Source organism: Manihot esculenta, chromosome 8, assembly GCF_001659605.2.
Source record: "Manihot esculenta cultivar AM560-2 chromosome 8, M.esculenta_v8, whole genome shotgun sequence".
NCBI classification, from domain to species: Eukaryota; Viridiplantae; Streptophyta; class Magnoliopsida; order Malpighiales; family Euphorbiaceae; genus Manihot; species Manihot esculenta.
This window is the reverse complement of record NC_035168.2, coordinates 3,122,622-3,148,641: the sequence shown is the minus strand read 5'-3', so window position 1 is coordinate 3,148,641 and position 26,020 is coordinate 3,122,622. Positions and strand designations below refer to the sequence as shown.

Genomic DNA, 26,020 nt, shown 5'->3' with positions numbered 1-26,020 from the left:
CTGCCATTGGAATGCTCTCCCTCACCCTTCTTCTTTTGTGTTTTTGTGAAATTTCAAACTTATTTTATTCTGCAAATGGTTAGATGATGTATCAAATTCTAATTCAATTTGGTGCCTTCTCCAAATCACCTTCCAAAGTTCTGTCACAATTGAATTGTAAAGTAAAGATATTCATGGATTTCACAGAGTTCAATAGTGCCAAGTCATGAAGCGTAATTACCCAGAAAGTTTCATGGGTCTTCGACATAAAAATAAATAAATAAATAAATAAAGGAGAAGAAAGTTTCGTGGGTCTCTCTGGTGGAGCCTATGGTTAGAGAAACAGTTTAGCTTATAGAGGCCAATATGGATATGAAGCAAGGGAGGTTCTAACAGCTAAAACAATTCTGGAATGACTTTACTCTATGGAAAATAATAATATAAAATAAAATTTTAATTTACTTGATAAAATAAATTATTAATAATATTCACTCTTTTTTTTTTTTTTAAATAGAGGTTTGTGGAGTCAAATCTTAGACCTCTCAAATCCATCAGGATGCACTTTCCACCAGTGCCTCGGAGTGCTAATAATATTCACTCTTAAAATTATAGTTTCTCACTTTTCTTAAAATTATAGTTTCCCATTTTTTGTTATAACGTACTTATGGGTTAGTAACTATTTTATCAACATAGTTTTTTAAAAAGGATAAATTTCATTATAACATATATTAAGTGTAGACAAATATCAAGTGAAAGGGTTGATTTAGATAGCAAAGACTAGTAGTTGCATTCTGAGATACCCCTACGGCACTACCAAGATCAAGTCCTATAACTTCATATTAATTTTTTTGCCAATTAAATACTGTATTTTTACAGCCATCGTTTAATATGATATTATTTTTAATAATAAAAATATTTTTATATAATAAAATTTTTTATTTTTATAATTTTAAAAATTATATCTATATATTTTTTAAAAAAAAGATATGTTAATTAAAATACTAAATTTTTAATATTTTAAATTATAAAAAAAATTATATTATGTTAGAACTTGTTTGACCTTTAAATATATAGACTTAATTGGTAAAAAATTTGAATTGAGCTTATTTGGCCATGAAAAAAAGTAAAAAAAATTTAATTTGACTTATTTATGTTGCTCAATAAATATTAACATATAGTTTTTTGCAAGTATGTAAATATAATTTATTTTTATGTATATTTTGATCATTTTTTAAGTTTATGACTCACTCACCTTATCTACGTTCCCTGTCAACTCGAAAATTGAGATCTTGGAAGTCAATTACAATAGTTAAGCGGCTTGTAAACTTAGTGGAAGACTAGTGAAGCTGTAAGCGTTCTTAGTCGTGGCATTGGGGAGTGAATTCTACCATTGATGTACAGCTTTTTTTCCAGGAGCAGTTAGTACTCCATCTCTACGGGAGTTCAATCAATAGATGGAAAGGAAGTCTCAACTTAAAGAGCGTCTAACAGCCAATGCCATCAAATTTGCGACACATAAGGTATTGGCTTTTATATCAATCGGATGAAGAAAACTGTTACACTTTACCCTTAAGAATATTTAAAGTTAAAAATTTTATTTCGACTAGCAAGTTTACATATGGAGATCTTAAGTTTATCATTGCTCGGTAAAGTCTGATTTGAGCCCTGGTCAAACTAATCACTCTGGACGGATGATCTCATATTGTTTGATTGCGTCTATCTAGCGTTGCCAATGAACCGACCACCAAGAGACAGTTTCTCTCTTAAAGTGAAGCACGTTTCAGTCCGCTGAAGGAAGATCACATTAGCGCCCCTGCAATCAAACTCAAGGAAAGCCTTTTGACAATCTTACGAATAGAAATGGGAGAGATGTGCTCAATCCCTAGTTGTTGCTCCAACCTAGGAGTAATAGAAAATTTTGATAGAATAACCTTGAATTTAATGGAAGTAAAATATTGAGGCAGAATAGTTTACTTGAAAAAAAATATAGTTTTAAATGTATAAAAAATTTTACTATTTAATCTCTATGTCGCGTGTTGGCTTTTTTATTTTAAAAAATATGTAAAATATTTTTAATATTTTAAAAATATATTGATTAGTTTTTTTTTATTAATTTTAGTTATTAAATATTATAAAAAAATTAAAATACTTTCTATCGAAAGAAAGTAATTAATAAAATTTTTACAAAATTAAAAATCAATGAATTTTTGTAAAATATAACGATTAAATAATAGATGTATAAATAAATCAAGCCAAACTGAATTTTAAAGAGCTAAGTTTGGATCGTTAAAATTTTTTTCGGTTTCTTTTCGAGTTTCAGTAAAACTCAAATTTTACTTATTTTGAATTCGAATTTAGTATTAATGAACTCAAATTTGGTTCATGTTTTAAAACGGTTTAATTTATTTATATATATAAAAAAATTTAATTTAAAGTTAAACAATTTTATTTAAAAAATTATATATACAAGAATGAGTTCTTTTAAATATTTATAAGTTTTAAAAGTATAATTATACTATATAATGTTAAATTTGAAAATTCTTTATATTTAGATTATGCGAGTTTATGAAGAGTGTGAGCTTAATTCTGTTGTGATATTAATCTCATATTATTTAATAAAAATTATTCATAAATTTATTCATAAACTTAAAAATGAGTTAAATTCATGAGTGTCGTATTAATCTCATATTGTTTAATAAAAATTATTCATAAATTTGTTCATAAACTTAAAAATGAGCTAAATTCATAAGTGTCGTAGAGTTTAAATTTAATTTTTTTATTAAATGAATTTAAAATTTAAATTTAAATTTATTCATTTAAAAATTGAATCAAATTTTATTGAATTTTATAAAATTAAAATTTTAAAATATTTATAAACAGTTTACTAAATAATAAAATATTTAATTATTAAAATTATCAGATAAATTAAATAATAAATTTTTTTTAATATAAAAATATTTTAATATATTTTTTAATTATAAACTTCAATAACACATAAACTAAATAATAATTTTTTTTTCAAATTATAACAGTCACAGGACTAAAAAGTTATTCCAAAATCTTTTAACAAAGACCGGCCTAACACACGCGAAAGAATTTGCATGCTTGCAGGGCCTTGATCCTTTTGGCTCCCTGAATGTGGGTGATGGCGACCTGCATACAACGAAAGAGAGAGGGGACTGAGGAGTTGGTGAAGGGTCCACAAAGAACCCGGGCCCACCCACTGATCGGCCGGATATTGACCCTCAAAAATCCATATTCCTTCATAACTACTTCATATTTTGTCCCCACCTGTCAGCTGCATCTTCGTTCAGGAGGACGGAAACATAACTCAAAAGCGAATACCAGAGGAAACTAATCCCTCTCGTTCTCTCTACTCAATACATAAAGGAAGGAAGGAAACAAACAAGGACGTAAAAACATCAAAAAGGTCAAAAGTAATGGGAGTGCCTCAAACCATGGTGGCTCTCCGAGAGAGAGCGGCATTCATGAAGGAGTCGCTTCAAAAGAGCCAGACCATCACCGATAGCATGGTCGCCATTCTCGGTTCCTTCGACCACCGCCTCTCCGCCCTGGAAACCGCCATGCGTCCCACTCAGGTACGTGCTTATTCTAGCTATAATTAGCTCCAATGGCGTGTTGAAATGAGATCTGATGGTAATGCTGGTGGTTTGTTTCTTTTTTGTTGTATTTATGTTTGTGTAGATAAGAACGCATTCGATTAGAAGAGCACATGAGAATATCGATAAGTCATTGAAGGCCGCAGAGGGAATTTTAACTCATTTCGACCTCACGCGAAAGGTTCCTTCCTTATTGTTTGTTTCTCCTTTATTGTTCTAATTCTTTTTTATTCCCATTGGCATCAGAGTGATAGATAATAATTGAGTCATAAGTTTCTCGTATTGATTCAGGTGAATTTTGATATCATATTTTATTGAAGATTCTTTCATCATTGATAGATTACAAAACTGAATTGGAAATGTGAACTAGTATAAATTTTGGAAAAATCTTAGAACATATTTAAATATTCTAAGCGAGTCCCACTGTTTAGGAATTATTATACATGCCAGCCTATCGATTCATATTGGTCTGCATTGCACATTTCTTGGTAGTTTCTGGTCATTTGAAGTGTCATAAACTCTGTTCTGATATAATGCATAAGGGCCATATTAAATTATGTTTTGAATCATTGGCATTGCTCTTCATTTTCTCGTTCACTAGATTAAAAAGAAAAAAAAATACTAAGTTTTTTTTTCCTCTCTGGTTTTTAACTATTTTTCCATCGGGAATTCTGAGTTTTTAGGCAGAGGCTAAAATTCTGAGAGGGCCACATGAAGATTTAGAGAGCTACTTAGAAGCAATAGATCAGCTAAGAAGCAATGTCAATTTTTTCAGCAGCAATAAAAATTTTAAGAGTAGTGATGGTTTCCTCAACCATGCCAATCAATTGCTCACAAAGGCTATCTCAAAGCTTGAAGAAGAGTTCAGACATCTACTGACAAACTACAGGTTTTTTTTTGGGCATTTAAATTTGTCTTATTTTGGCGAACATTTTTTGAACTAAAATTTGATACTTTTACAATCTCTCTCTTACACACAAACACTGATTAAGCTTTCAGGTTAGTTTTTCTTGTACTCAATTTTTTTAGTTAATTTTTTTGGGGGAATCTCACAATTTATTCTTGAATTTTCAAAAGGAGGACCGTTTTCAGCCCTTGTAAGGCTAGTAGAACATGTGTAGATGATACAGCTAATTCTGCTAATAGAATGAAGGAATTTGAACTCATTATCTTCATCTTCACCTTCTTCTGCTTCCTTATGTGTTTAACCTGAAAGTGCAGAATTTTGCTACTAGCATGAATAAGTTTGAACCTTTCTTTTCTTCTATCCCCTCTTTTGTTTAAACCTCTAAAGGAAGTCTCTAAAGAACTTGAATTCGCGGAACAGCATGTTTAATGTCCTTCATTTTTTTATTATATGTACCAAAAGTTCGGAGTTGTCTGATTTAGCTGAGTTACTTTTTGATAGGCATGAAGGGGACATGCCAAGCTCAGTTGCTAACGAATTTGTCTTCATGTTAAATGTACTTCATAATATTACCTATTGTTATCATGTCTTAGTGCATTTGACATGGAGTTTTACAATTACTTTTTTCCACCTCCAGAGTTCTCTGAAGTGTACTGCACAGTGAAATTAATTGTGACCAGCAATAAGCAACCTTTGCCTGATAGATGCCTTGAGACTGCTTGATTTATCCTCATGTAGGAAAACCATTGAGTTTCTTGTTCTTTTTGAGTCGGATGAAATAAGCTTACTCATATTTCTTTGATTTTGTGCCTTATGCTGTCAAGATCTTTTATCTGGCCTAGTAACAGTGTGACTAGATGAGGCCCTTAAATAAATTAAGTTTCTTCTGAAACTACAGCAAGCCTGTGGAACCTGATCGTCTCTTTGAATGCCTTCCCAACTCTCTACGACCATCACCAGGATCACCTAGGCACCACGGTGAAGCTACTGGAAAGAGTGGTTCTGAACATCAAAACAAGAGCTTGGAAACTGCCATTTACACGGTTCCAACTCTTATTCCTCCCAGGGTAATACCACTGTTACATGATTTATCACAACAAATGGTTCAAGCTGGCCATCAACAGCAGCTATTTAGAATGTACAGGTGATTCTTTTTCTTCCTGAATGTGCTATTGCATTTCTCCTCTTCTTAGTTGTCATGTCATTTAATCTTAATTGGAGCCATCTTTCACCTGCCCCTTCAACTAAGCCGGAAGCATGAAATACATAATAATCTGCAATGCTATATTAAATGTGTTTTCTGTAGAAACTTGATTGTATGCTGAAAGCACTGACATTCAAAGAAAATTTTTGGTTGATTGCATGGTGAGATTTTTCTAAGTTATCCTGTGTAGATTGGAGTAGAGAATTTCAATAATGGAGTTGTAAGTTTTGTATGCATCTAATTTAGGAAAATCTCAAGTTGCATTACGGTTCATTGATTGAAATTGTTCAATGGCAAACTTTAGCAGCACAGTAGACATATAATTGTTCAAAAGTATGCCGCGCATAGCTTGTTGAATTACAATGCAGAAAAGTGAGAAGGAGAATGCTGGTTCTGTTATGAAAGTATCTTCTAATATGTTATTCTTTAATAGTTTTTATGTTAATGCATTATTTATGGCGATGTTTGCTGTTTATATTTGTTAGGGACATCCGTGCTTCAGCTCTGGAAGACAGCCTCAGGAAATTAGGCGTTGAAAGACTCAGCAAAGATGATGTGCAGAAAATGCAGTGGGAAGTTCTGGAGGCCAAGATCGGAAATTGGATACATTACATGCGGATTGCTGTAAGGATTTAAGTAAAATGCAGTTTAAATAATAAGGTTTTATTCTGTGTTTTTGTGTGTTCCATTGTCTAGTTTCTTTCAATCTCTCAAATATATTGAAATGTTTAAAACAGGTCAAATTGCTTTTTGCTGCGGAAAAGAAAATTTGTGATCAAATTCTTGATGGTGTTGATTCTCTTAGGGATCAATGTTTTGCTGAAGTCACAGTAAACAGTGTAGCTGTGCTTCTTAGTTTTGGAGAGGCTATAGCCAAAAGCAAGAGATCACCAGAGAAATTATTTGTTCTGTTAGACATGTATGAGATAATGAGGGAACTTCACTCTGAGGTATGATGAGTTCTAATTGTGCACAAATTTCGTGATTACGTAAGTATCTGGCTTGTTGTTATCTAGTTCGCTCGTTTCTTTTACTTTTGGAGGGAAGTCTTATTAGAATCATTGACCAGACTAAGCTTATGGGTAATAAATTACTTGAATATCCACCCATAGATGATATAAAGATAGCTTGGATAGGGTTTGTAAGTTGTAGAGTCAAATTGAAGTACATATTTTGTTTAGTTTGCCCATTAGATCAGCTTTTGAATGATCTGCCATGTCTATGTTTCTTTATTCTAAGTCATAAATGGACCTGGGCCTTAAGCTTGCAACCTGAGCATCTTCCTTCAATACTGCCATCTACTTTGTGTATAATACAATGGAGGTGATTAAAAATAAATGAAAGTTGAGTTCCACATGAATTTGCTCAAACACCATTTCTTGATACTAAAATCTTTGAATTATACAAATAATTTTTTAAGCAAACATACACCAACATTTCAGTTGACATGGTCTAGTTGTTAATTTCGGAAGCTAGAAAAGAAATGGCAATTGAGAAAAATTGAAATGTGATTTTCTACTCTTATAAAGAGTCAAGGGACGTTGGTATGGAGCTAACTTACAGCCGAGATAAATGAGTTAGGGGCTGGGATGACTAGAAGTATTGAAGTGTCCATGTTTATGGTGGAACTAATTTCATCGCTAAAGTAAAAGAAGTGTGTTAAAAGTTAATACTAGTAGAGAACAAACGTTTTGTAAGATGGAAGAAATCCCAAATTTTTACAACGGAACTAAAAGCATTTTTATTGTTCTTTTCATACTAAAGCTTTAGTGAAACATTTAACATTTACAAAATTTATTTAAGTTTTGTGTCTGTGCATATTCCCTCCTTTGTCTTTTTCTTTTCCTGTTTTATATATATATTTTTTAATTTTTGTTATTTTGTAATTTTTTCCCTGGTGTGCAGATTGAATTCCTATTTGGCACTAAAGCTTGCATTGAAATGAGGGAATCTGCAATGAGTTTGACAAAGCGGCTTGCTCAGACCGCACAAGAGACATTTGGCGATTTTGAGGAAGCAGTTGAGAAAGATGCTACCAAAACTGCTGTTCTTGATGGAACTGTTCATCCCTTGACCAGCTATGTCATAAACTATGTGAAGTTCCTGTTTGAGTAAGTTATGATTTCTTATTTTCCTGTTTTTAGGTAGCTTGTTAATTTATCATGTAGCTTTTTTAAAAAAAAAAAAAAATCACTTTCATGAGTTATGCAGTACTCTTTGTTAAGTAGTTCAAGCTTCTTTTTCATTAGAACATTTGGTAATACTTTAGTATTAGTCCCTCTCCTTCACTTGCAGAACTGAATGTTTGATTGCTTCTAAGGAGCATTGCCTTACAATTTAATTGTCTTCCAACTTCTTCTTACCTGAACTAGTGAGGTTTTTTCAATCCCGACTGTTTTATGATGTAGAACTACAAAGAACACTCAAAAGGAATGAACAGAAAATCTCAAATTTGGTTAAATGTCAATAATAATAAACTCTACCAAAGTACCTAGATGGAAATAGGAATTTGTAATATTCCAAAATAAGAAAATTTGAAACTTATACTCTAGGAATACTAAATCAACTCAAAATCCTAAATAAGTAAAATACTATTAAATTAAATTTCCTAAATTTCTTGCTAATATACGTAGACCTAAAATCTCTAGTAGCTGTCTTGCTTCACTTTATGTTCTCAAGTTTAGAGCATCGGCAATTTTCTTTCAATCATCTTTCTCCTCTACACCCTCACTTCAATGTTGTAAATATACTTCTCTTGCAATGGTGTCCTGTACTTGAAGTATCTTTCCAACATTTGCGTCTAAGTGTTTGTCTTTTGATGCACATAGTTACCAAACAACATTGAAGCAACTTTTTCAAGAGTTTGATGCAAGTGACCCAGAAGCTCAGTTAGCATCTGTAACTACAAGGATTATGCAGGCTCTTCAGAATAACTTAGACGGAAAAGCCAGGCAGTATAAAGATCCTGCACTGACTCAGTTATTTCTTATGAACAACATTCACTATATAGTGAGATCTGTGCGGAGGTTTGTTTCAAATGCAGTGTCCTCTATTTAAGATATATTGGATGCTCTTTTCATGCGTATTTTACGCTATTATTTACTTACAGGTCAGAAGCAAAGGATTTGTTGGGAGATGACTGGGTGCAGATCCACCGAAGGATAGTACAACAGCATGCTAATCAGTACAAGAGGGTTTCTTGGGCAAAGGTTTTTCATATTTAACTAATTACACATCAATCTCTTCATTTTCGTTTTTCTTATGCTTTAAACTGTTGCTTGAATATGCTAATATTTTCCTCTTCAAGACCTTGTATAATATTCGGGAAGCAGGATTATTTTATTGTAAAAATTTGTTTTAGTTAAAAATGGACCTATTATCATTCTGTCCGCTAAGTGCAATGATCAATACTGAGGTATTGGGAGGAAACACATCCTTTTAAAGTACAAGTTATAAACATTTAGTTGACTGCTTGTTATTCTTTGCATATTTATCACAAGAAATAGCAGCAACTTGGTATGCGCTCTGCTAATATCTTACACCATCAGTTTCTGACATATGAAAAGTTCAAATTTGATCTTGCTTGAAGATATCCTCTTATCCTAAAGAAGTTTGTTATCTTTGATTATAAAGATCTGAATGCTTAATCTAAAATTGACTAGTCAATGTAATGTGTATTTCTTATTTGCACGCAATGTATTAGATCCATTGGGAAATATCTCTACAAACCTAAGCTATTCGTGTTCATTTTGAGTATGCCTTGCTCATAACCAGGTAATATGGTAATATTCTTGCCAAATTTATGAGTTTCTGATTGCTTAAAACAGTATTCCAGAGAAACTACCACACCTTAGTATCGCAAAAGCTTGCAGTGTTTTAAATGCATGTCCTAGTGGATGAGGCTTCCTAAATTATGGGCCCTATGGTGAGTCTGATATACACTTCCAATCCCTTCAAATTGGAGGCTTTTCTCTTTCACTTGCTTTAGGATTGCATCTGTGTTTTCTGGTTGCATGTATACTATTAGACCTACAATGCTTGTTTGACTATCTGGATTTAATAATTATTAGTTTGTTCGCTCATTTAAAGGTCATGCTAATCAACTCCTATCTGATATTGGCAGATTCTGCAATGCCTCACTGTTCAGGGTGGTGGTCCTGGAGGTGATTCGGGTTCTGGTGGACTTTCAAGAGCAATGGTGAAAGACAGGTTCAAGACCTTCAATGTTCAATTCGAGGAGGCTCATCAGAGGCAATCTCAGTGGACTGTTCCTGACAGTGAATTGCGAGAGTCTTTGAGGCTTGCTGTTGCTGAAGTCCTCCTGCCTGCTTTCAGATCTTTCTTGAAACGCTTTGGGTATGTATTCATATCTTTGTGAAATGTTTCTCCTCCTCTCCCTTCTTCTTTATCTTATGCTTTGAATTCACAATCTTCCTTTCTTTTTCTCTATCTTGTCAAAGAATTCAACTATTGCTTCCATGTTACAGGCCTATGATTGAGGGTGGGAAAAATCCCCATAAGTACATCAGATACTCTCCCGAGGATCTTGATCGTATGCTGAATGAATTCTTTGAGGGTAAGACATGGAATGAACAAAAACGGTAAACATTTTGCAAGAATCTGTGATTTTTGTGATCTGGAAACTTAGGCAATTACTAACAGTTGAATTTCATTGTACAATTAAGCGGTAAATAATAGGTGGTTTGACATATTCGTTGAATTTGGAAGTTCTATTTCTTCACTCCTCTTTTTCTCGTGTATTTTAATCCTTGTGGGTACAACCTGGAGTTCCATGTTGTACTCAGGGTGTTAGGTGGTATAAATCACAAATGACTTTACTGAAGAGTGAAGGGAGAGGTTCTATTTTGCTTCTGGGCCATGCTTATGAGAGAGAGTGTTGAAATCTCATAGCATCTCTCTCACTCTCTCCCTGTCAAGGAAAATATGTAAGTTTTCAATCATGCCTTTCCATTTGAAATTGGGCATTGCTGTAGGAGGAAAAATGATTTGTTTGGAGCAACTCCGATTGCCCTGCAATATGAACTAAGAAGGAAATTATTCTTTTTTCTTTTTCTTATTATTTTGCTCTTCTGATCGTTTTGGGAAATCGCTAATGAATGGCTTGTGGAAGATTCTTACACTTGGGAGGAGTTGGACATGAGAAAGGCAACAAGTCAAATTTATTCTAAAATTATATAATATGAGATAAAAATATTATTTTATTTTTCAGTTTAAATTTATTTTTAAATTATAATTAAAAGACTAAATTTAGAGTGAGTTGTACTCTCTTTAGTTAAATTTGGTTTTATTTCTGTATATTTATTTTTAGTTAATTTGATTTTAATTACACATATTTAATTTTTTAATTTAAATTAAAATATAAATTTTGATATTTTAAGCCTATTGTATAGTTGAGGACTAAATTTAAATTTTTTATTTAAAAAATGTATTTAGTGGATTTCGATTTGAGTTGAAATTAAAAACTTGAAAAATTGATTTAATAAAAAAGTTAATTGAATTCGAATTAAAGTGGAAGAAAAATTAAATCGAATTAAATTAATTGGTTCGGTTTGATTAAATTTTCGATTTTAAAATAAAAATTTAATAATTTACAATTTTACATAACTTAGCAAACTGCATACTCTAAATTCTCAAATACCAAATGTGAATACACCTCAAAATATATACAGTATATATAAAATTAAATAATATATGGATCTCAAATCCATTTATAATCGGTATACAATAATTAAATAGATGAAAAATCAAATAAATGATGGAGTAGATGAAGGATCAAACAGATGAAGATGGAACGAACAAATCAACTAGGCATATAACTATGGTAGGACGGTCAATAAATCAACGGATATAGAGTAGTCAACCGTTAAATAATTTAATTCGATTTGATTTTTTAATTTAATTCAACCGGTCAAACAAAATAAAATTATTAGTTAATTTGATTCGATTTTTCGATTTTAACCGTGGAATGATCAACCATACCGTACCTGATTGGGGAGTATAGAAAGCAGCTATGTTTTGGAGAGAATGGAAATAAATGGTAGTCTTGGAGGGTGCCAAATTACCCACAGCCACTTATGGATGGGATATACAGTTAACTGTTATTGTTATGTACTAAGAAAGAATAACCATAACCATTCTCTTACCAATAACAAGCATTAGTAATCCCCAAATTTCTTCGTAAATGGGTAATTATACTTTACGACCTATTTTAAGCATGCTTTTTGTTCCCCAATTTCAGTTTCTCATCTTAAAAATTATATGCCTAAAACTATATGTAAATAATTATCAAATGGGATTTAAAATTTATGTCTTGTTTTCTTTAACTTTTTTATATTAAAAAATGAAATTATTTAATTCAACTTTAGTTAAACAAATTTTGAGAGTCAATCACCGTTTAGATGGATTGATAAATTAAGTCAATCACTGTTTAGATGGATTGATAGTCATACATGGATCCCCGTATATTTAGAAATTGATTTCCATCTCCCAATCTACTAAAAGGGAAAAAATTTGGGATATAAATGATTATTCCATTGAACTGTTAGTTTCTAGATGAAATGCAGAAGAATAAATATAACGATTTATCTTACTCTTTTACTTTTTTTTTCTTGAGAATAAATTCAAAGATTATCTCTCTATTTAAAATAAAAGTTTTATAAAAATTTAATAAGATTCAATTGGTTTTCCATTATTCTTTTTTTTTAAATAAAAAAAATTAATTTTTTTAAAAGGAACACCACCAATGAAACGACAATACGTATCACGCATGAGCTATCCATAGCCTGACCTCCCTGCAGGTGAATCAACGGATGCATTTTAATGAATACTATTCATTGAGAAAACATGAAACTAATGAAGAGAAATGAGCTAGGTTTGAAGATCAAGCTGAGCAATTTTTGTGTCAAAAAGAAGAATAAGCTATCTTTCTGGTTCTATTACCCAATCTGGAATCAAGAAATTCGCAAGAAAAAAAAAAAAGAATAATACATATTTTGTAAGAATTTTTCTTTTTCTCACAAATTATTTATTCCAGACGAGGTGTTAATGCTTTCTCAAAGACGAGGCAATGCATTTGTCTGTGATGTTTTGTATGATTCATCTAATGTAAAGCAAGTATCCAAAATCTGCACCTGTTGAATGGAAAAGCATACAGTTCATAAGCAATCCATGAGTCTATCTAATACAACTCTCCTTCCACTGAAATGCCTGTCATCACTTTGCTCTTTTCAAAATTTCTTTCTATTTCTCAGCAGCCAAACAGTGGCTTATTCAATGTCATTCAATTCAAAGAACATGCTTTTCTTTCATTTCTTGCATTTTCTTTTCTTGCCGCAGAAAGGCAGAAGCTATGGAGAGGCTGTCACAATGGAGAAATTAATTATTAGGTTCCCCTGTAAATACTAAATTTATAGTGTATTTCATAAATAAAAGAAAATGGATTCTGCATCCCTGTGAGTGGATAAGCACATACTCTTCAAATGTTACATAAATTACACTAAAATCTGATTCCAAAGTCCTTGTGGAATGTACTAATAAAAAATAATTATAAAAATGTCTTAACATTATTTTCCTTCCTTACTCATTTTCCTTTTCTGATTAAATCAAATATTATTAATAACTATTCAAAATAATTAAAATATACTAATACATCTAAATTATATCCCTCATATTAACTTAATCTATTTAGAGATTTTCCAACAAAATCGAAAGCATTATAAAAATTTTCAGATTTTTTTAATTAAAAATAGGATAAAAACAGCTAAGATTGAGGTAAGCTGCATAGTAGAAGTCGTTTGATTACGAGTTGATGGCTGAGTATCATCGTGATATCAACCAGACAAGACAAAAAAGACAGCCAATTCCATTGTGTCTAAATTTAGTATCCAACGTTAATTGACATTCATCTCAAATCTGTCTACCTGATAAACTCCATTTTCACATCTTTTTTTTTCTTCCCTTTCCTCTCTCTTTCTCCCTATTGCTTCCATCCCAGAAATCTCTCTCTCCCCCTCTCTCTCCCGGGGTCGTTGAGAGAGAGATATAATCATCACATCAACCAATGGCTGCTTCTCAATCTGATCCACATCAACCACCCAAGAAAGAATCCGGCCAAACCTCCTCCGATGGCGACGACCCTTCTCTACCTGCAAATTCTCCGGCTACGTCTTATCCTCCGATGGTGGGTTACCCTCCTCCTATGGGCTATCCACCGGCGCAATCTGGTTATCCTCCTTATGGCCAGCCTGGTTATCAAGGCTACAACAATGGATACAATAATAATTACCCCTATGCACAAGCACCGCCGGCTGCCTATTACAACCATGTAATATATCAGCAACAACAAGAAAACCAAGTCTCCGGTTTCGTCCGCGCCGTCGTTGGCGGCTTATTTTTATTAGTTATTCTTATGTGCATGTCTAGCATCATTGTCTGGCTAATCTTGCGACCTGTAGTTCCCATTTTCCGTATAAATACCTTCAGCGTCTCTAACTTCAGCACCGTCTCCAGCTTCTCAGCTAAGTGGGACGCTAACGTCACAGTCGAGAATCCCAACACAAAACTCAAAGTATATTTTGATCAGGTGGAGGCGTATCTCTACTACGAGGACGATAACCTTCTTGCAACGTCTTTTGCGAATCCATTTTTCTTGGAAACCAACAACAAGACTGTAATGGAAACGACTTTAGTATCGAATAACTCAGATCGCAGACAGGCCGGTGTAGGGAGCTGGGTGGTGGAGAAGATGGTGGAGGAGAGGAAAAGTAACAAGGGGAAGCTGAGTTTTAATCTGAGGTTTGCGCTTTGGACGACGTTCAAATCAGGAACATGGTGGGCAAGGCACGTTAATATGAGAGTTTATTGTGAGAGTTTGGAGGTTGGCTTTGTGGGCAATACGGGTAATGGAAAATATACCAATGATGATATAACTAGTGAATGCTTAGTTTTTGCTTAATTAATTATTAGTTTTAATTTTTAATTAATATATAACTATATATTTGTGCACCCATTTATGGGTTGTTCATTTATCTTTAAAAATGCTAAAAACAGCCACTTTTCCAAGTGTTGTCTGTCATACTTTTTGAAATGTATTTATTATATTAATTATTATTTTTTTATTTTTTAATTAATAAAATGAATACAATGGCCATGCGAGTTCTTGATTAATCGAGTTTCGAATGTGTATATATATATTTCAAGAAAAATATTTTGGGTCCATTACGCTTCAGCCCAAATATATACATTTCAAGAAAAATATTTTGGGCCTGAGGCATTACGGTTCATCCCAACCAAGTGCCAAATTGGACATAAACAAAATGGGGATTTCATCGGATTTGGATATTTTTTACGGAGCGGACACTTTCAGACGCGTATGGAATATGGAACGGGTCGTTATCATGCTCTGCTCTAGTAGTAGCAGGCAACCAGTATATCACTCATCTGCGTACACTGTTCGCCACTTTCAATTGTCACAATGGGTCAATGGCTTCATCCTGAGAACCATAGCACAATAAGACGGTCACCGACGACTACCTGGCTTTCCCGAACTACGTCGCCACCGGTTATGCAGCTGCTGCTGTTGCTGTTGCCATTACCGCCACTGTCTATGCGTATGCCTATGCATTCCGCCGCCACTCAAGACCTCCTCCATCTACTTCCCTTCCGGACCCACTCCCCATTAGGCCCACCCTCCTCCATCGCATTCCTAACAATTATGGCCCTTCTCTTCATCACTGCCTATCTCGTCTTCACACCCCTCCTCACCGAGTTCGGTGTCACCTCGGCCACCGTTTCTCGTCTCTACTAACTCAATTCGAGTTAACAGCCACTTGGATTTTTACTCTCTTTATAAACAATCCCAACAACTAGCTCGGTATCAACCATGACTGCTCCGGCCTTGATTTTCCACAGTGAAGAGTTAGGATTCGCCACTGCTCAGTTGCCCCCTTTGTTCATGACGGGAACAATGAGTCAACAACAAAATTCCACTTCATTGCTGTGAGCGAAAATGTGGGTGAGGATGTGGCCAAGGAGATTTATAAGGAAGAAATCGTGGCTCGGTGGATTTCGTAGTTAGAATTTTTGCTTCTGTCCGGTTTCAGGAGAATAAGAGAGCATAATTGCAGGCTAATTGCAATCGAGCTGGAATTTGCTATTCAGGGATTAAAGGAACCTTTACTTCCATTGGAAACCGAAGAACTGCGAGTTTTATTTGTGAGTAGTTATTTTCATAAGTGCCACATGCACTATCATTCTTAGATTTTATTAAAAATAACAAAATATAAAGATTATAATATGTCAAGTAATTAAATTAATTTTGTGTTATTGTTGTTTTCTGGAAACTAATGAACATTCAAAGGTTGTTTTGTACAGTTAATTTGGGTTAGGATATAAGGTATATACTGTGTCATTGTCAATGCCATTGATGACTTGGGATATATTTTGGTTTCTTTATATATAGCTGTTTTCTTCACAAATGCCCATATTCTAAAGTAGTTATTCCTAGAGTAGCGTGTCATAGCCCTTCCTTGAGCTCGCTGTTTTAAGTCAACCTGTGTCAAGGACACCGAAGGACCGTGACAAGTGGCCTTTGCTGGGAAATTATTTATTAGGGAATTCAACTTATTGTGTTTGGTCACACATCTTAGTAGCAAGGGAACCGGTTGCACATTTTTGTTTTTGGATTGTGTTCTTGTTATTGAGGTTGATCTGTAATGGGCTCAACAGAATGCATACTCTCTTTTGTCCCTGACCTCTTGCTTTGATACCATTTGTTAGAGAAATTGGAAAGATTATTGAGGATAGAAAAGCACATTACTTTATTAATCTTAACAAGATAATGCAATAGTATGACTATTTCTGATGTACAATATCAAGCATACTTTATATCATATCAATGCTTACAAACTTTTTTGTTTGAAGAAATCAATGCCTACAAACTTGATACAATGCTATCACACTTTAACCTTAGTGCAACTCTCTCTACTTGAGCTCTACACTTTTACTAGGATGGGATTTCTAGCTCTCATCTCATTTTCACTCCTATGCCCAAAACCATGGACAAGCATGGCTATTTATAGTCATGTAGTAGTCCCATATATTAAATGCAACATCCAACTAACAACTTAAATAAGGCAATAAGTCAAGCCTCCTATGATTAGTGTTGAAGTACAAAGCCACTAAGGCCAAATTTATATATTTGGACATAATAAGAACCCAAAGGCTTGGTAATAGAATCCCTGGTTGTGGATTGCATCAGGGAGCAATCATGGGTAAAAGGGGATTTGACTTTGTTCTTTCCTCAATTTATGGTGAAAGTCATTGCTAGCTCAAAAGGGAGATCATAACCTCCAAGCTCAGTGAGGGAGCCTGCAACCTTTGCAAAAGAAAAGAAAAGACTGCAATTTGCTACACTCAATTCCTTATTGTAATCTATGTATAAATGCAGAGATTGCAAGTTTCCTTAATCGGAAATGCTGTTAATTCAGTAGTTGCAATTCTATAATTACAGATTTCTTGCTAATTGACTAATCCAATCACAGGGTCAAATTACTGCTTAATTCCCATACTGATTGAATACTTCAGACCACTTATTATGCCAGTGAGAAAAATGGAGACTTATGTACAAAAGACTAGATCCATCTTCATTGTTGAGATACATGCGAAGTTAAACATGTAGTGGTTTATGAACATGGAAATGAGCCCAGGATTGTTAAATTTCCAATTATTTTCGCTCATTATATAATTTGTATGCAGATATTAAAAGCATCTTCCTGGAATCTGCTGGATCAATAGATGTGTATGTTCATGTGGGTGTGAGGTTTTGTATCTGTTTGTGTGGATCTGCTGAGTTTTTCTCATCACCATCAATTATTAATTTGATTCATTTTATTGCCATATCATAATATATTAGCCTTTTTGTCAGCAAATTAACCATTTAGATTTTGGAGAGCACTCAACTAAGCTTTAATTCTGAACTAGTTGAGGTCTAGTTGAAGAAATGAAGTTATATTAAACTTCACATGCATCAATCAAATTTGTCTTATCTGAAGTTTTGCTGGTTATTTATAGGTTTGGGAAAATTATTATGTGGTCCCTCAATTTTAATGAAACTTATTACTTGATCCTCCTATTTCAGAAAATACATTAATTAGACTAAGTATCTTTGTTCTGTTTACTCTTCAGTCTCTCTGGTCATTTTAGGCATTAGTTTGAATCTCATTTAGTTCTATAATTGAAAAATACAACTATATAGTCTTTATTTTCTGAGCGTTAAACTATTTAGTCTCTGTGATGTGATGATAAATTTCTCTCCTTTGAACACATTGATTAACATAAAACTTCATTTGAACTTGATAGAGGGGCTAAAAGGTATACTGAACAAAAAGACAAGGACTAATTAATGCATTTGCCAGAAGAGGAGGTCTAAGTAATTAGTTTCATTAAAACAGATTCTCTAATAGCAGTTGTTTCTACAAGTTTACTAAACCTTAGTGTTTAATTTATTGCGAATCACCTTTAAGAAAACATTAATGAAAGTAGCACTTGTAGTGTGGTGTAAATGTTGCATTTTGACAACTTTATTTCTCTTCACCTGAGATTATACTGCTCATTCATTCTCATGGGAATGCTTATCAAACTACCATTGAGGCTGACCTTTCAGTTGAGGCATTAATGGTTCACAAGGCCATGAAATGCAATAGTACTGGACCACAATTTGGTATGTCAGGATGAACACTAGGTGAAGCAAATCATCTACTGAAAATGTACAACGCATTGGTTGATTTGTTTATGGAAATAATGTTCTCCTTGGCTATTTATTTTTATTCTTGTTAAGGATGTGGGCTGAGGACACACCTTTAAGCTGGGTTTATTTCTTCCTCATGTGCATGCATCTATTTCACACTTTCTTTATGTGAGAAGTCTTACATTTGAATCAGACAGCCTTCCAAGTACCAAATTCGCATTTGGATTTAAAATTAAGTGGGATGTTTAATGGATTTTCTTGCTTGTCTATTGTCTGCCAAGAGTGTTTCTTCCCAAATGCATTACTCATTCACTGAGGTCGGAGTAAGAGAAACGACACCTTTTTCTTGTGGCTTGGTTTCTTCTGTGTCAGTACCTGGGTGACAATCAAGTGAAGGATATACTTGGTATAATAAGCTTTAATGTTGTTAATCTTGATTGCTAAATTCTCATTGTGGTTGCTTTATATAGCTAGCAGATTAGCATTTCATCAAATGTTAGATTTGTGAATTGTTTGTTGCATGTATGCCTGTGGGAGCTGTTTCTGAATAAATCTTGCTCTACGCTTGACATCGTTGGTTCTTGGGTTTCTGCAAGATTCCCCACCTCTCCCTTGTTTCGCCATTGATGCTAGTTTCAATGATATGAGTTAATCCATATATAGGCTAAGATGACAGACATTATACTTGTAATATTTGCAATCAATTGCATTTTGTTTCCAGTGTATTCCTAGCTTTATAAGTTCTAAAGAACATATATTCAAATATTCAGGAGGACCTGAAATACATGTTTGATAGCATTTAGCTAAACATAGTGGAGTGCAATCAAATAAAACATAAATAGAACAGGAACTTACAATTCATTTCATTAAATTCAATAACAATGTACTATAGTTTACTTATATGGCTTTGCATGAATTTACTACGATCTTCTTATATTCTGATGGCTGAATTTGAATGAGGATAGCTCCTGATTGGGAACTCCCAGCCAAGATGTTTCTTTATATTTGTATATGAAATACACGTTATATTAAGCCTATAAAATCACATCCTGGATTTTCTTTGGTTATTTTATTCATATTTTAAAGATCATTTTGCACTGAAGGTCATGCCTTTTGGGTTTCACTTGCATGCATATCCAGGGGCCTCCTGGACTTTTACGTGAGAAGGTATTGAGGGTCTTAAGTATAGTTTGGTTTGGAGCTATCTTGCTGAGGAGAACTTCAACTTTTGATCACATTAACTTTCTTTTTTTCCCAGTGCACGCACCAGGGTATCTATATGACTGATGTTTATATGTCAACTATTTCTTTCTGAAACTTGGTCAAATTTATTCTTTTAAGAAGCCTGAGTGTTGCAAGGCGAAAGGAGAACTCTTGGTAGGTGGGAGATGTCGAGATAAGTTGAAATACAGACATTATCCTTGGTTAGATCTGAGATAGGTTGGCGTTGATAAGTTGCCAGGTGGTTTTGGCATATTCGAAATTGCTGCTATTTTGCTGTGCCATCTGGGACACTGTTGTATCCAACCGGGTAATGCAAGGTCGGTCTGTGACAAAAGGAACCATTCTCAGGCTCACGACATTCATAATCCTATGAGCATGGCTTGTGAGTGCAAGGTTGAAAATTTCATATTATTCAGATACTTAATGATTGTATGCTTCAATTGATTTTCTCTTATTTGAAATGAAATCATTTAATTGTTTTTAATGTTCATTTTATAGGATATTAAAATCATACATGATTTTGTAAAATTCATTTGATTCATTTCTTGCAAAATAAATTTCTCCAACAAAGCCTATAAGAACTACTTGCCTTTCACGATTGATATGCGTTACGGTTCCCATTCAACAGTACAGTACTGCTGGTGTGCTTAATAATTAATGTATTCTTTTCATTTCATGATCTTGTATCGGTGATAATCATCAATGAACTCCCTTCTTCGTAAAGTCGCATTCGACATTTTTTGAGAAGATGGTGTTACGACAACCATCATTATTTGGACTGATGCACTAACACACTTCTGCACTGCCCTGTTATAAAGATAAAATGAAATGGCCTTTTCTTGGTTGGTTGGTTGTGGAAAAGGGTTGCCTCTATCTATCTTGATATGGAGAATTTAAGATAGACCATTGAGGAAACTTTTTTTTTTTTTTCATTTTTGTTGATTTATAAGCATGGACTTTCTGAAGCACATCTCACGCTTTAGCCAGAGAATATGCCCGAATTGAAGAATCCAAGGTTTGAAAATGAAAGTTTAAATTCTTAATCTTCATTTCTATCTTCACTTTTCCGAGTTCATTTGGAGCTTTGGCATATTTTTTCGGAACACATCAAGAGAGTTTCAAGGTAGCACTTTGCTGCTCTGATTAATCTCAGACTAGATATGTTAAACCCCACTAATGACGAATAGCATGAAGATAAATCTTTGCAGGAGTAGCAAAGTCGTGTTTAGAATAGACAAATTACGCTGCAGTGAGTTGACTGGAGCCTCTCTTGGCTTACCTAACCTGATTGATCTAGCCATTGAACTTTCTCGAAGCCAAGGCTGTACAATAGCAAAAATGGGTATCTGGGCATATCTTATATTAACGTTTTGTATTAGACATGATAAGGTTCTCTTGACGAAAAGAGGGACCAGATTTTGTATTGCTCCAGCTGGGCATGATTAAGACCCTTGTGGCATTTCATATTATGTGGCAAGAGAAGAGATAAAGAGAGAAAGATTAAGTTGAAATTATATGTTTGGAGCATTGTTTCCACGAAGAATGATAAGGCTTCCAAATATTTTCTAAGTGGATTTGAATGCAATAATGCAAAATGGTTCAAAAGAGTTGAGGATGAAACTACTTGGAAACAACACTAAAGTCCAAAAATGTCCACAAAACATGTGAAGCATGAGAACGCTTGCAAAGCAATACCCCTGTAATCTAATTGGTCATTCAGTTCACATTGATTTGCACCACTGAGTTTTCATTAGGCTTGCTTGTAATTTTTGTTCCCATTGTTTGTAATAACTTGGGGAAAGGTAGAAGATTAATCTGAACATGTGACTTTCTATAGTCTATCACATCATCTATGAACCGAGAAAATAAAACATATATTTAAGAAAATTTCATAACCTACCCATAGATTTAAAAATAATAGGGTAAGGGAATAAAATATTTAATGACGTTTAAAGAAAAGCCATTGTGATGCTTGGGTCTAAGGTGTTTAATTAATGGCGTTGTTACTTTTTTTTTTTTTTTCCAAATGTTGATAGATATTTTTTTACATGAGTATTAACCTTGAGTTACAAGGATTTGATTGGCCATTGAGATAGATCAGCAGACAAGCTAATTTTATGTTAGTTTCACCATTTGGTTTGAGACTTCAAGCTCCATTCTTAATATTTTTGTATATGATGTTTCTCTAAATTTTCTCATTAAAAATTTTAGATTCTAAGTTGGATCTATTGGAGAGCTTGCTAATTGAATTTAGTTGAGTTTATTTTGTTAAGTTTTTCTTAAATTATTAATAAAATATTATATTAAAAAAAAGCATACAATATACAAATTTTTAAAAAAAGTGTATCAAATTCTCAACACTAAAATGTTTAAAACACATAGTACCAAGGCCATTTTTCCTATAATAATAATACATATAACTTTTTAACATTTTCATGTGAAATTATATCTAAAAGTAATTGATAAAAATTACTGCAATTACTGTTGTGCTAGTAAGCTTAGTTCTAAATGTTTGTCTTGATTGTATTTAACAAATTAAATTGCAATTGAAAAAAGGCAATTTACCCACACTGTATACCAACTTATTTATTATAATAATAAAATAAAAATTTTTCATTTTATAATATTAAACCCTTCTAACTCTATTTAAGTAATATAAAATTTCATTTGTAATAATAAATTTTTAAGTTAATTTTTAAATTAATTTGTTGATGTACCATTTAGTATATTATATAAATTATTTGAATAATTTTAAAAAATAAAAAAAAAAATAAAAAGGATAAGGAAGAATATACATATGAGGATGAAAAATAATTGAAACTAATAATTGGAATTAGAAAAAAGCATATCTTTTTCTTCTATAAGTTGCTTCATGTCCACTCATTTTCCATTAATCCTCACAATTTTCAAGTTTTACACTTTATCAAACTACTTTTCATTTTTATAATTTTTTCTTTTTTGCAATTCCATTTTTTTAATCATTGGGATAAGGAATTCACACTTATTGCATGAGATGAGACTAAGAATGATTATCTTCATTCACTTATTACACTCCGCCATGATTGAAATTCTGAACTTTTTTTAACGGCAATTGAAATCATATAGAACTTAAGATTTGGTATAAATTTTCAAAAATTAATTTTATATATATATAAATTCTAAATCACATATTAAACAAAAAATAAAGTGAATCTAATTTAATTAATTTTTATTTACACTTATAATTTGATACGTATAGTAATCAATAATAATAATAATAATAAATTGAATTCTTGAGTAATAAAAATTCCTTTTACCTTTTAAACTTTTTTGAGGTTTGGAATTTTGTGGGTAGAGAATTTCCTATGAATCAAGTGTTCCCCTCCTTTCATACCCTTTATTCAAATGTCCTTTTTATTTTTGTCTCTTTCCCTAGCCAAGTAGCCCATGTGGATATATATAAGCTGAGGTCATGGGATTGCAAGGAGCGTGTATGTCACGCACCAACCAAGGGATTACATGGTGATCTGCTTTGTCTAGAAGTCATGAGAGATGATGAGTTAAGTTGAGGTAAAAATTAAAATAATAATTTGTTTTTAGTTAACCTTAATTAAATTTGAATTTAATAAAATAAAAAAATAAAATTAAAAGAATGAGGTATTTTGAAGGTTGGAAGACGATGAGATGGGCGGTAGGGGATAGGAGGAATCAGCCTAAGTGTTAGTGCAAGAAACTAAAAGCCAATTGAAAGAAGATTCTAAGCTTTCGGACAAATGAATATCCGTTGGCTTCTTTCCTCCTAACCTTTTTATCTGTCATTTTTCTTCAATCAACACTAAATTTTAGCTATTTCCATTTCTCAGCTCTTTTCTATTCTAAAATTTCTCATGTAATTAAATATTAATATTATTTTCTATTTAATTATTATCAAAGGAGATTTAAAACATCAACTCCTGTGTATTAATTTTTAAATTTTTATTTAATTCAAATTTAATTATATATTATTTAAATTCATTTTAATAGAATTTAATCGCATAAAATATTTACAATTATAATGAACATTTGATTGAAAATTAAAATGTTAATATTTTATAAAAATTAAATTGAATTAATTTATTTAAATTAAAATTAGTCTTATTCGATTTAATTTAATTTATTAGAGTTTTTAATAATTTTTTTAACTTTAATTTTAATATTTTAAAATTTAACTAAAATATTTCAATTTTAGTTATGATCTAATCTTCTTTTATTATAAATAATAAAATAATATTACTCATTAACAATTTATTTTAATTTTATTTTTTTTAATTGAATTGAAATAATCAAAATTTTAACAAATAAAAACTAAATTGAACATAAAATAAAAAAAATTAAATTTTCAAATTAAATCGATTGAATAAATTTTTTTAGTTTAAATCGAATATTACCCACATATTTAATTTTATAGGTATATATATATATATATATTAAAGTTATTATATAAAATTCTATGATTGCAAATGTTAATTAATTAATTAATTATATTAAATGAAGTAAGTAAATTGATTTGAGGACATATACAATTGTTTGGAAGTATTAAGAAACATAACACCATTATTGGGATTGAATGAATAATCTTATTTTCTACTTACATTAATATCGATTTTAATATTTTTATATTTATTTGCTAACTTTATAATGCCTAGTCAATATCTGAGACCTTATAATGTAGGAAGCCGTCCTATCTGTTTTTTTTTTCTTTTTCTTTTAACTAAAAATAGTTTATTTTTTAAAATAAAATTCCAATTATGCTTAAAATTTGATATTTTAATCATTTTAATATTTTCTTATTGGTGCTTAAGAATTCTTTCTGTTTCCAATTTTATATATATACATAGATACTTAGATAGGTCAGTGTTAACCTATGACTAACTATTATAAAAAAAAAAAAAATTAATTTACAACTGAACTAAAATTTACAATTAAAAACTTACAATTTAATTTTAATTCTGATACTTCATAAAAATCATACTAAAATTAAAATCGAATAATTTATTATTATGAATCATTTAGAGGTATTATATTCGACTAGAGTCTTCTCTTTTTTTCTTTCGCTTAAAAAAATTCTTAAAATTTTGTGCATACGCATAGCAAGCCATTGTGGAAATTTATGAATTTTGAAGATAAAAATGCAATGCACCACTTGTTTAAGACAAAATATTAATTGGCTGACTGGAACCGACAAGGGGATTGAGAATTGAAAATGAATAGAGTAAGTGGCAAGTCTAATTTCACGTGCCATCCTTACACTTTGAAAATTCCAACCAACAGTTTATTGACTCTCCCTTTAATGACTACTAAATATGCAAACTTTTTAATTATTATTATTATAATATATATAATTTTTTAAAGAAAAATTAAGAAAAATGTGAAAAAATCAAAGTAATTAAATAAAAATAGAGAAAAAAGATAGTGGATAAAAAAATTATTATGTTTATTAATCTCCTTAATTCATATATAAAAAATCTTAAACGATCGATAAAAAAAATAAAGAGTGTTTTATAAGAGATTCATACGATAATTAAAAATTAATTAAATTAGATAAATAATAATACAACCTTTTTTAATTTAATTAAATTCCCTATCTAATTACTATCTTCTTAATAATTTTTTTTATTAATTTACCATATATAAAAAATTTGAGAGATAAAAAAGAAAAATGATGAGATAGATTTTAAAAAATTGTTTAAATAAAATTTTCAAGTTAATAAAAATAAGAGTAAAATTTAAAAAATGATTAAATTAAATAACTTTTAAAAAATAAAAGTAATTAAATCATGAATAGTGAATGAATGAAAGATAATTAATTCAAAATCTATAAATTAACATAGATAAATTAAAAAGCATCACGTACTAGTTGTCAGTGATAACTTTGAGCCGGATTTAAACTTCTTTAATTTTAGGTTTTATTTTTTTAAATATGTAATAAAATTTAATATTTTTAAGAGGAATATAATTAAAATTTTAATAAAAAATTATTTTTATTAATATATATATAAAAAAATAAATAAAATTTAATGACGAAAAACATATAAAATATAATTATTATATAAAATTGAGAGCACGGGCAACTTTTTCTTACATCAGATTTTATAATAAATTTAAAATATAAATAAATTTTATTTAATTTTTATTTCATCAATATATTTATATTTTAGTCATCATAACGGAATTTAATAAAATTTTTCCTAAATGCAATTTAATGCATAATATGAATTGTAAATTCACCCACTACGCGTCCACAACACGTCACCGTCCCGCACTCTCACACAAAAAGCAAAGGTCTCCACACCCATCGCCTC

The 26,020-nt window shown here is 31.6% G+C and overlaps 2 protein-coding genes across 2 annotated transcripts; both read left to right on the top strand.

Moving 5' to 3' along the window:
• The first annotated feature begins 3,246 nt into the window (after positions 1–3,246).
• LOC110620712 (exocyst complex component EXO70A1) lies at positions 3,247–10,790 on the top strand. The gene is made up of 11 exons (XM_021764530.2): positions 3,247–3,578; positions 3,685–3,780; positions 4,283–4,488; positions 5,405–5,650; positions 6,196–6,334; positions 6,448–6,660; positions 7,616–7,821; positions 8,539–8,736; positions 8,820–8,919; positions 9,834–10,066; positions 10,198–10,790. The coding sequence occupies exons 1-11, from the start codon at positions 3,420–3,422 to the stop codon at positions 10,313–10,315; spliced, it is 1,914 nt and encodes a 637-aa protein (XP_021620222.1). The 5' UTR covers positions 3,247–3,419; the 3' UTR covers positions 10,316–10,790.
• Positions 10,791–13,629: 2,839 nt separating this feature from the next.
• On the top strand, positions 13,630–14,736 carry LOC110620699 (NDR1/HIN1-like protein 10). Its single transcript, XM_021764519.2, has one exon. It carries the CDS (start codon positions 13,791–13,793, stop codon positions 14,682–14,684), a length of 894 nt encoding a protein of 297 aa, XP_021620211.1. The 5' UTR covers positions 13,630–13,790; the 3' UTR covers positions 14,685–14,736.
• Positions 14,737–26,020: the final 11,284 nt, after the last annotated feature.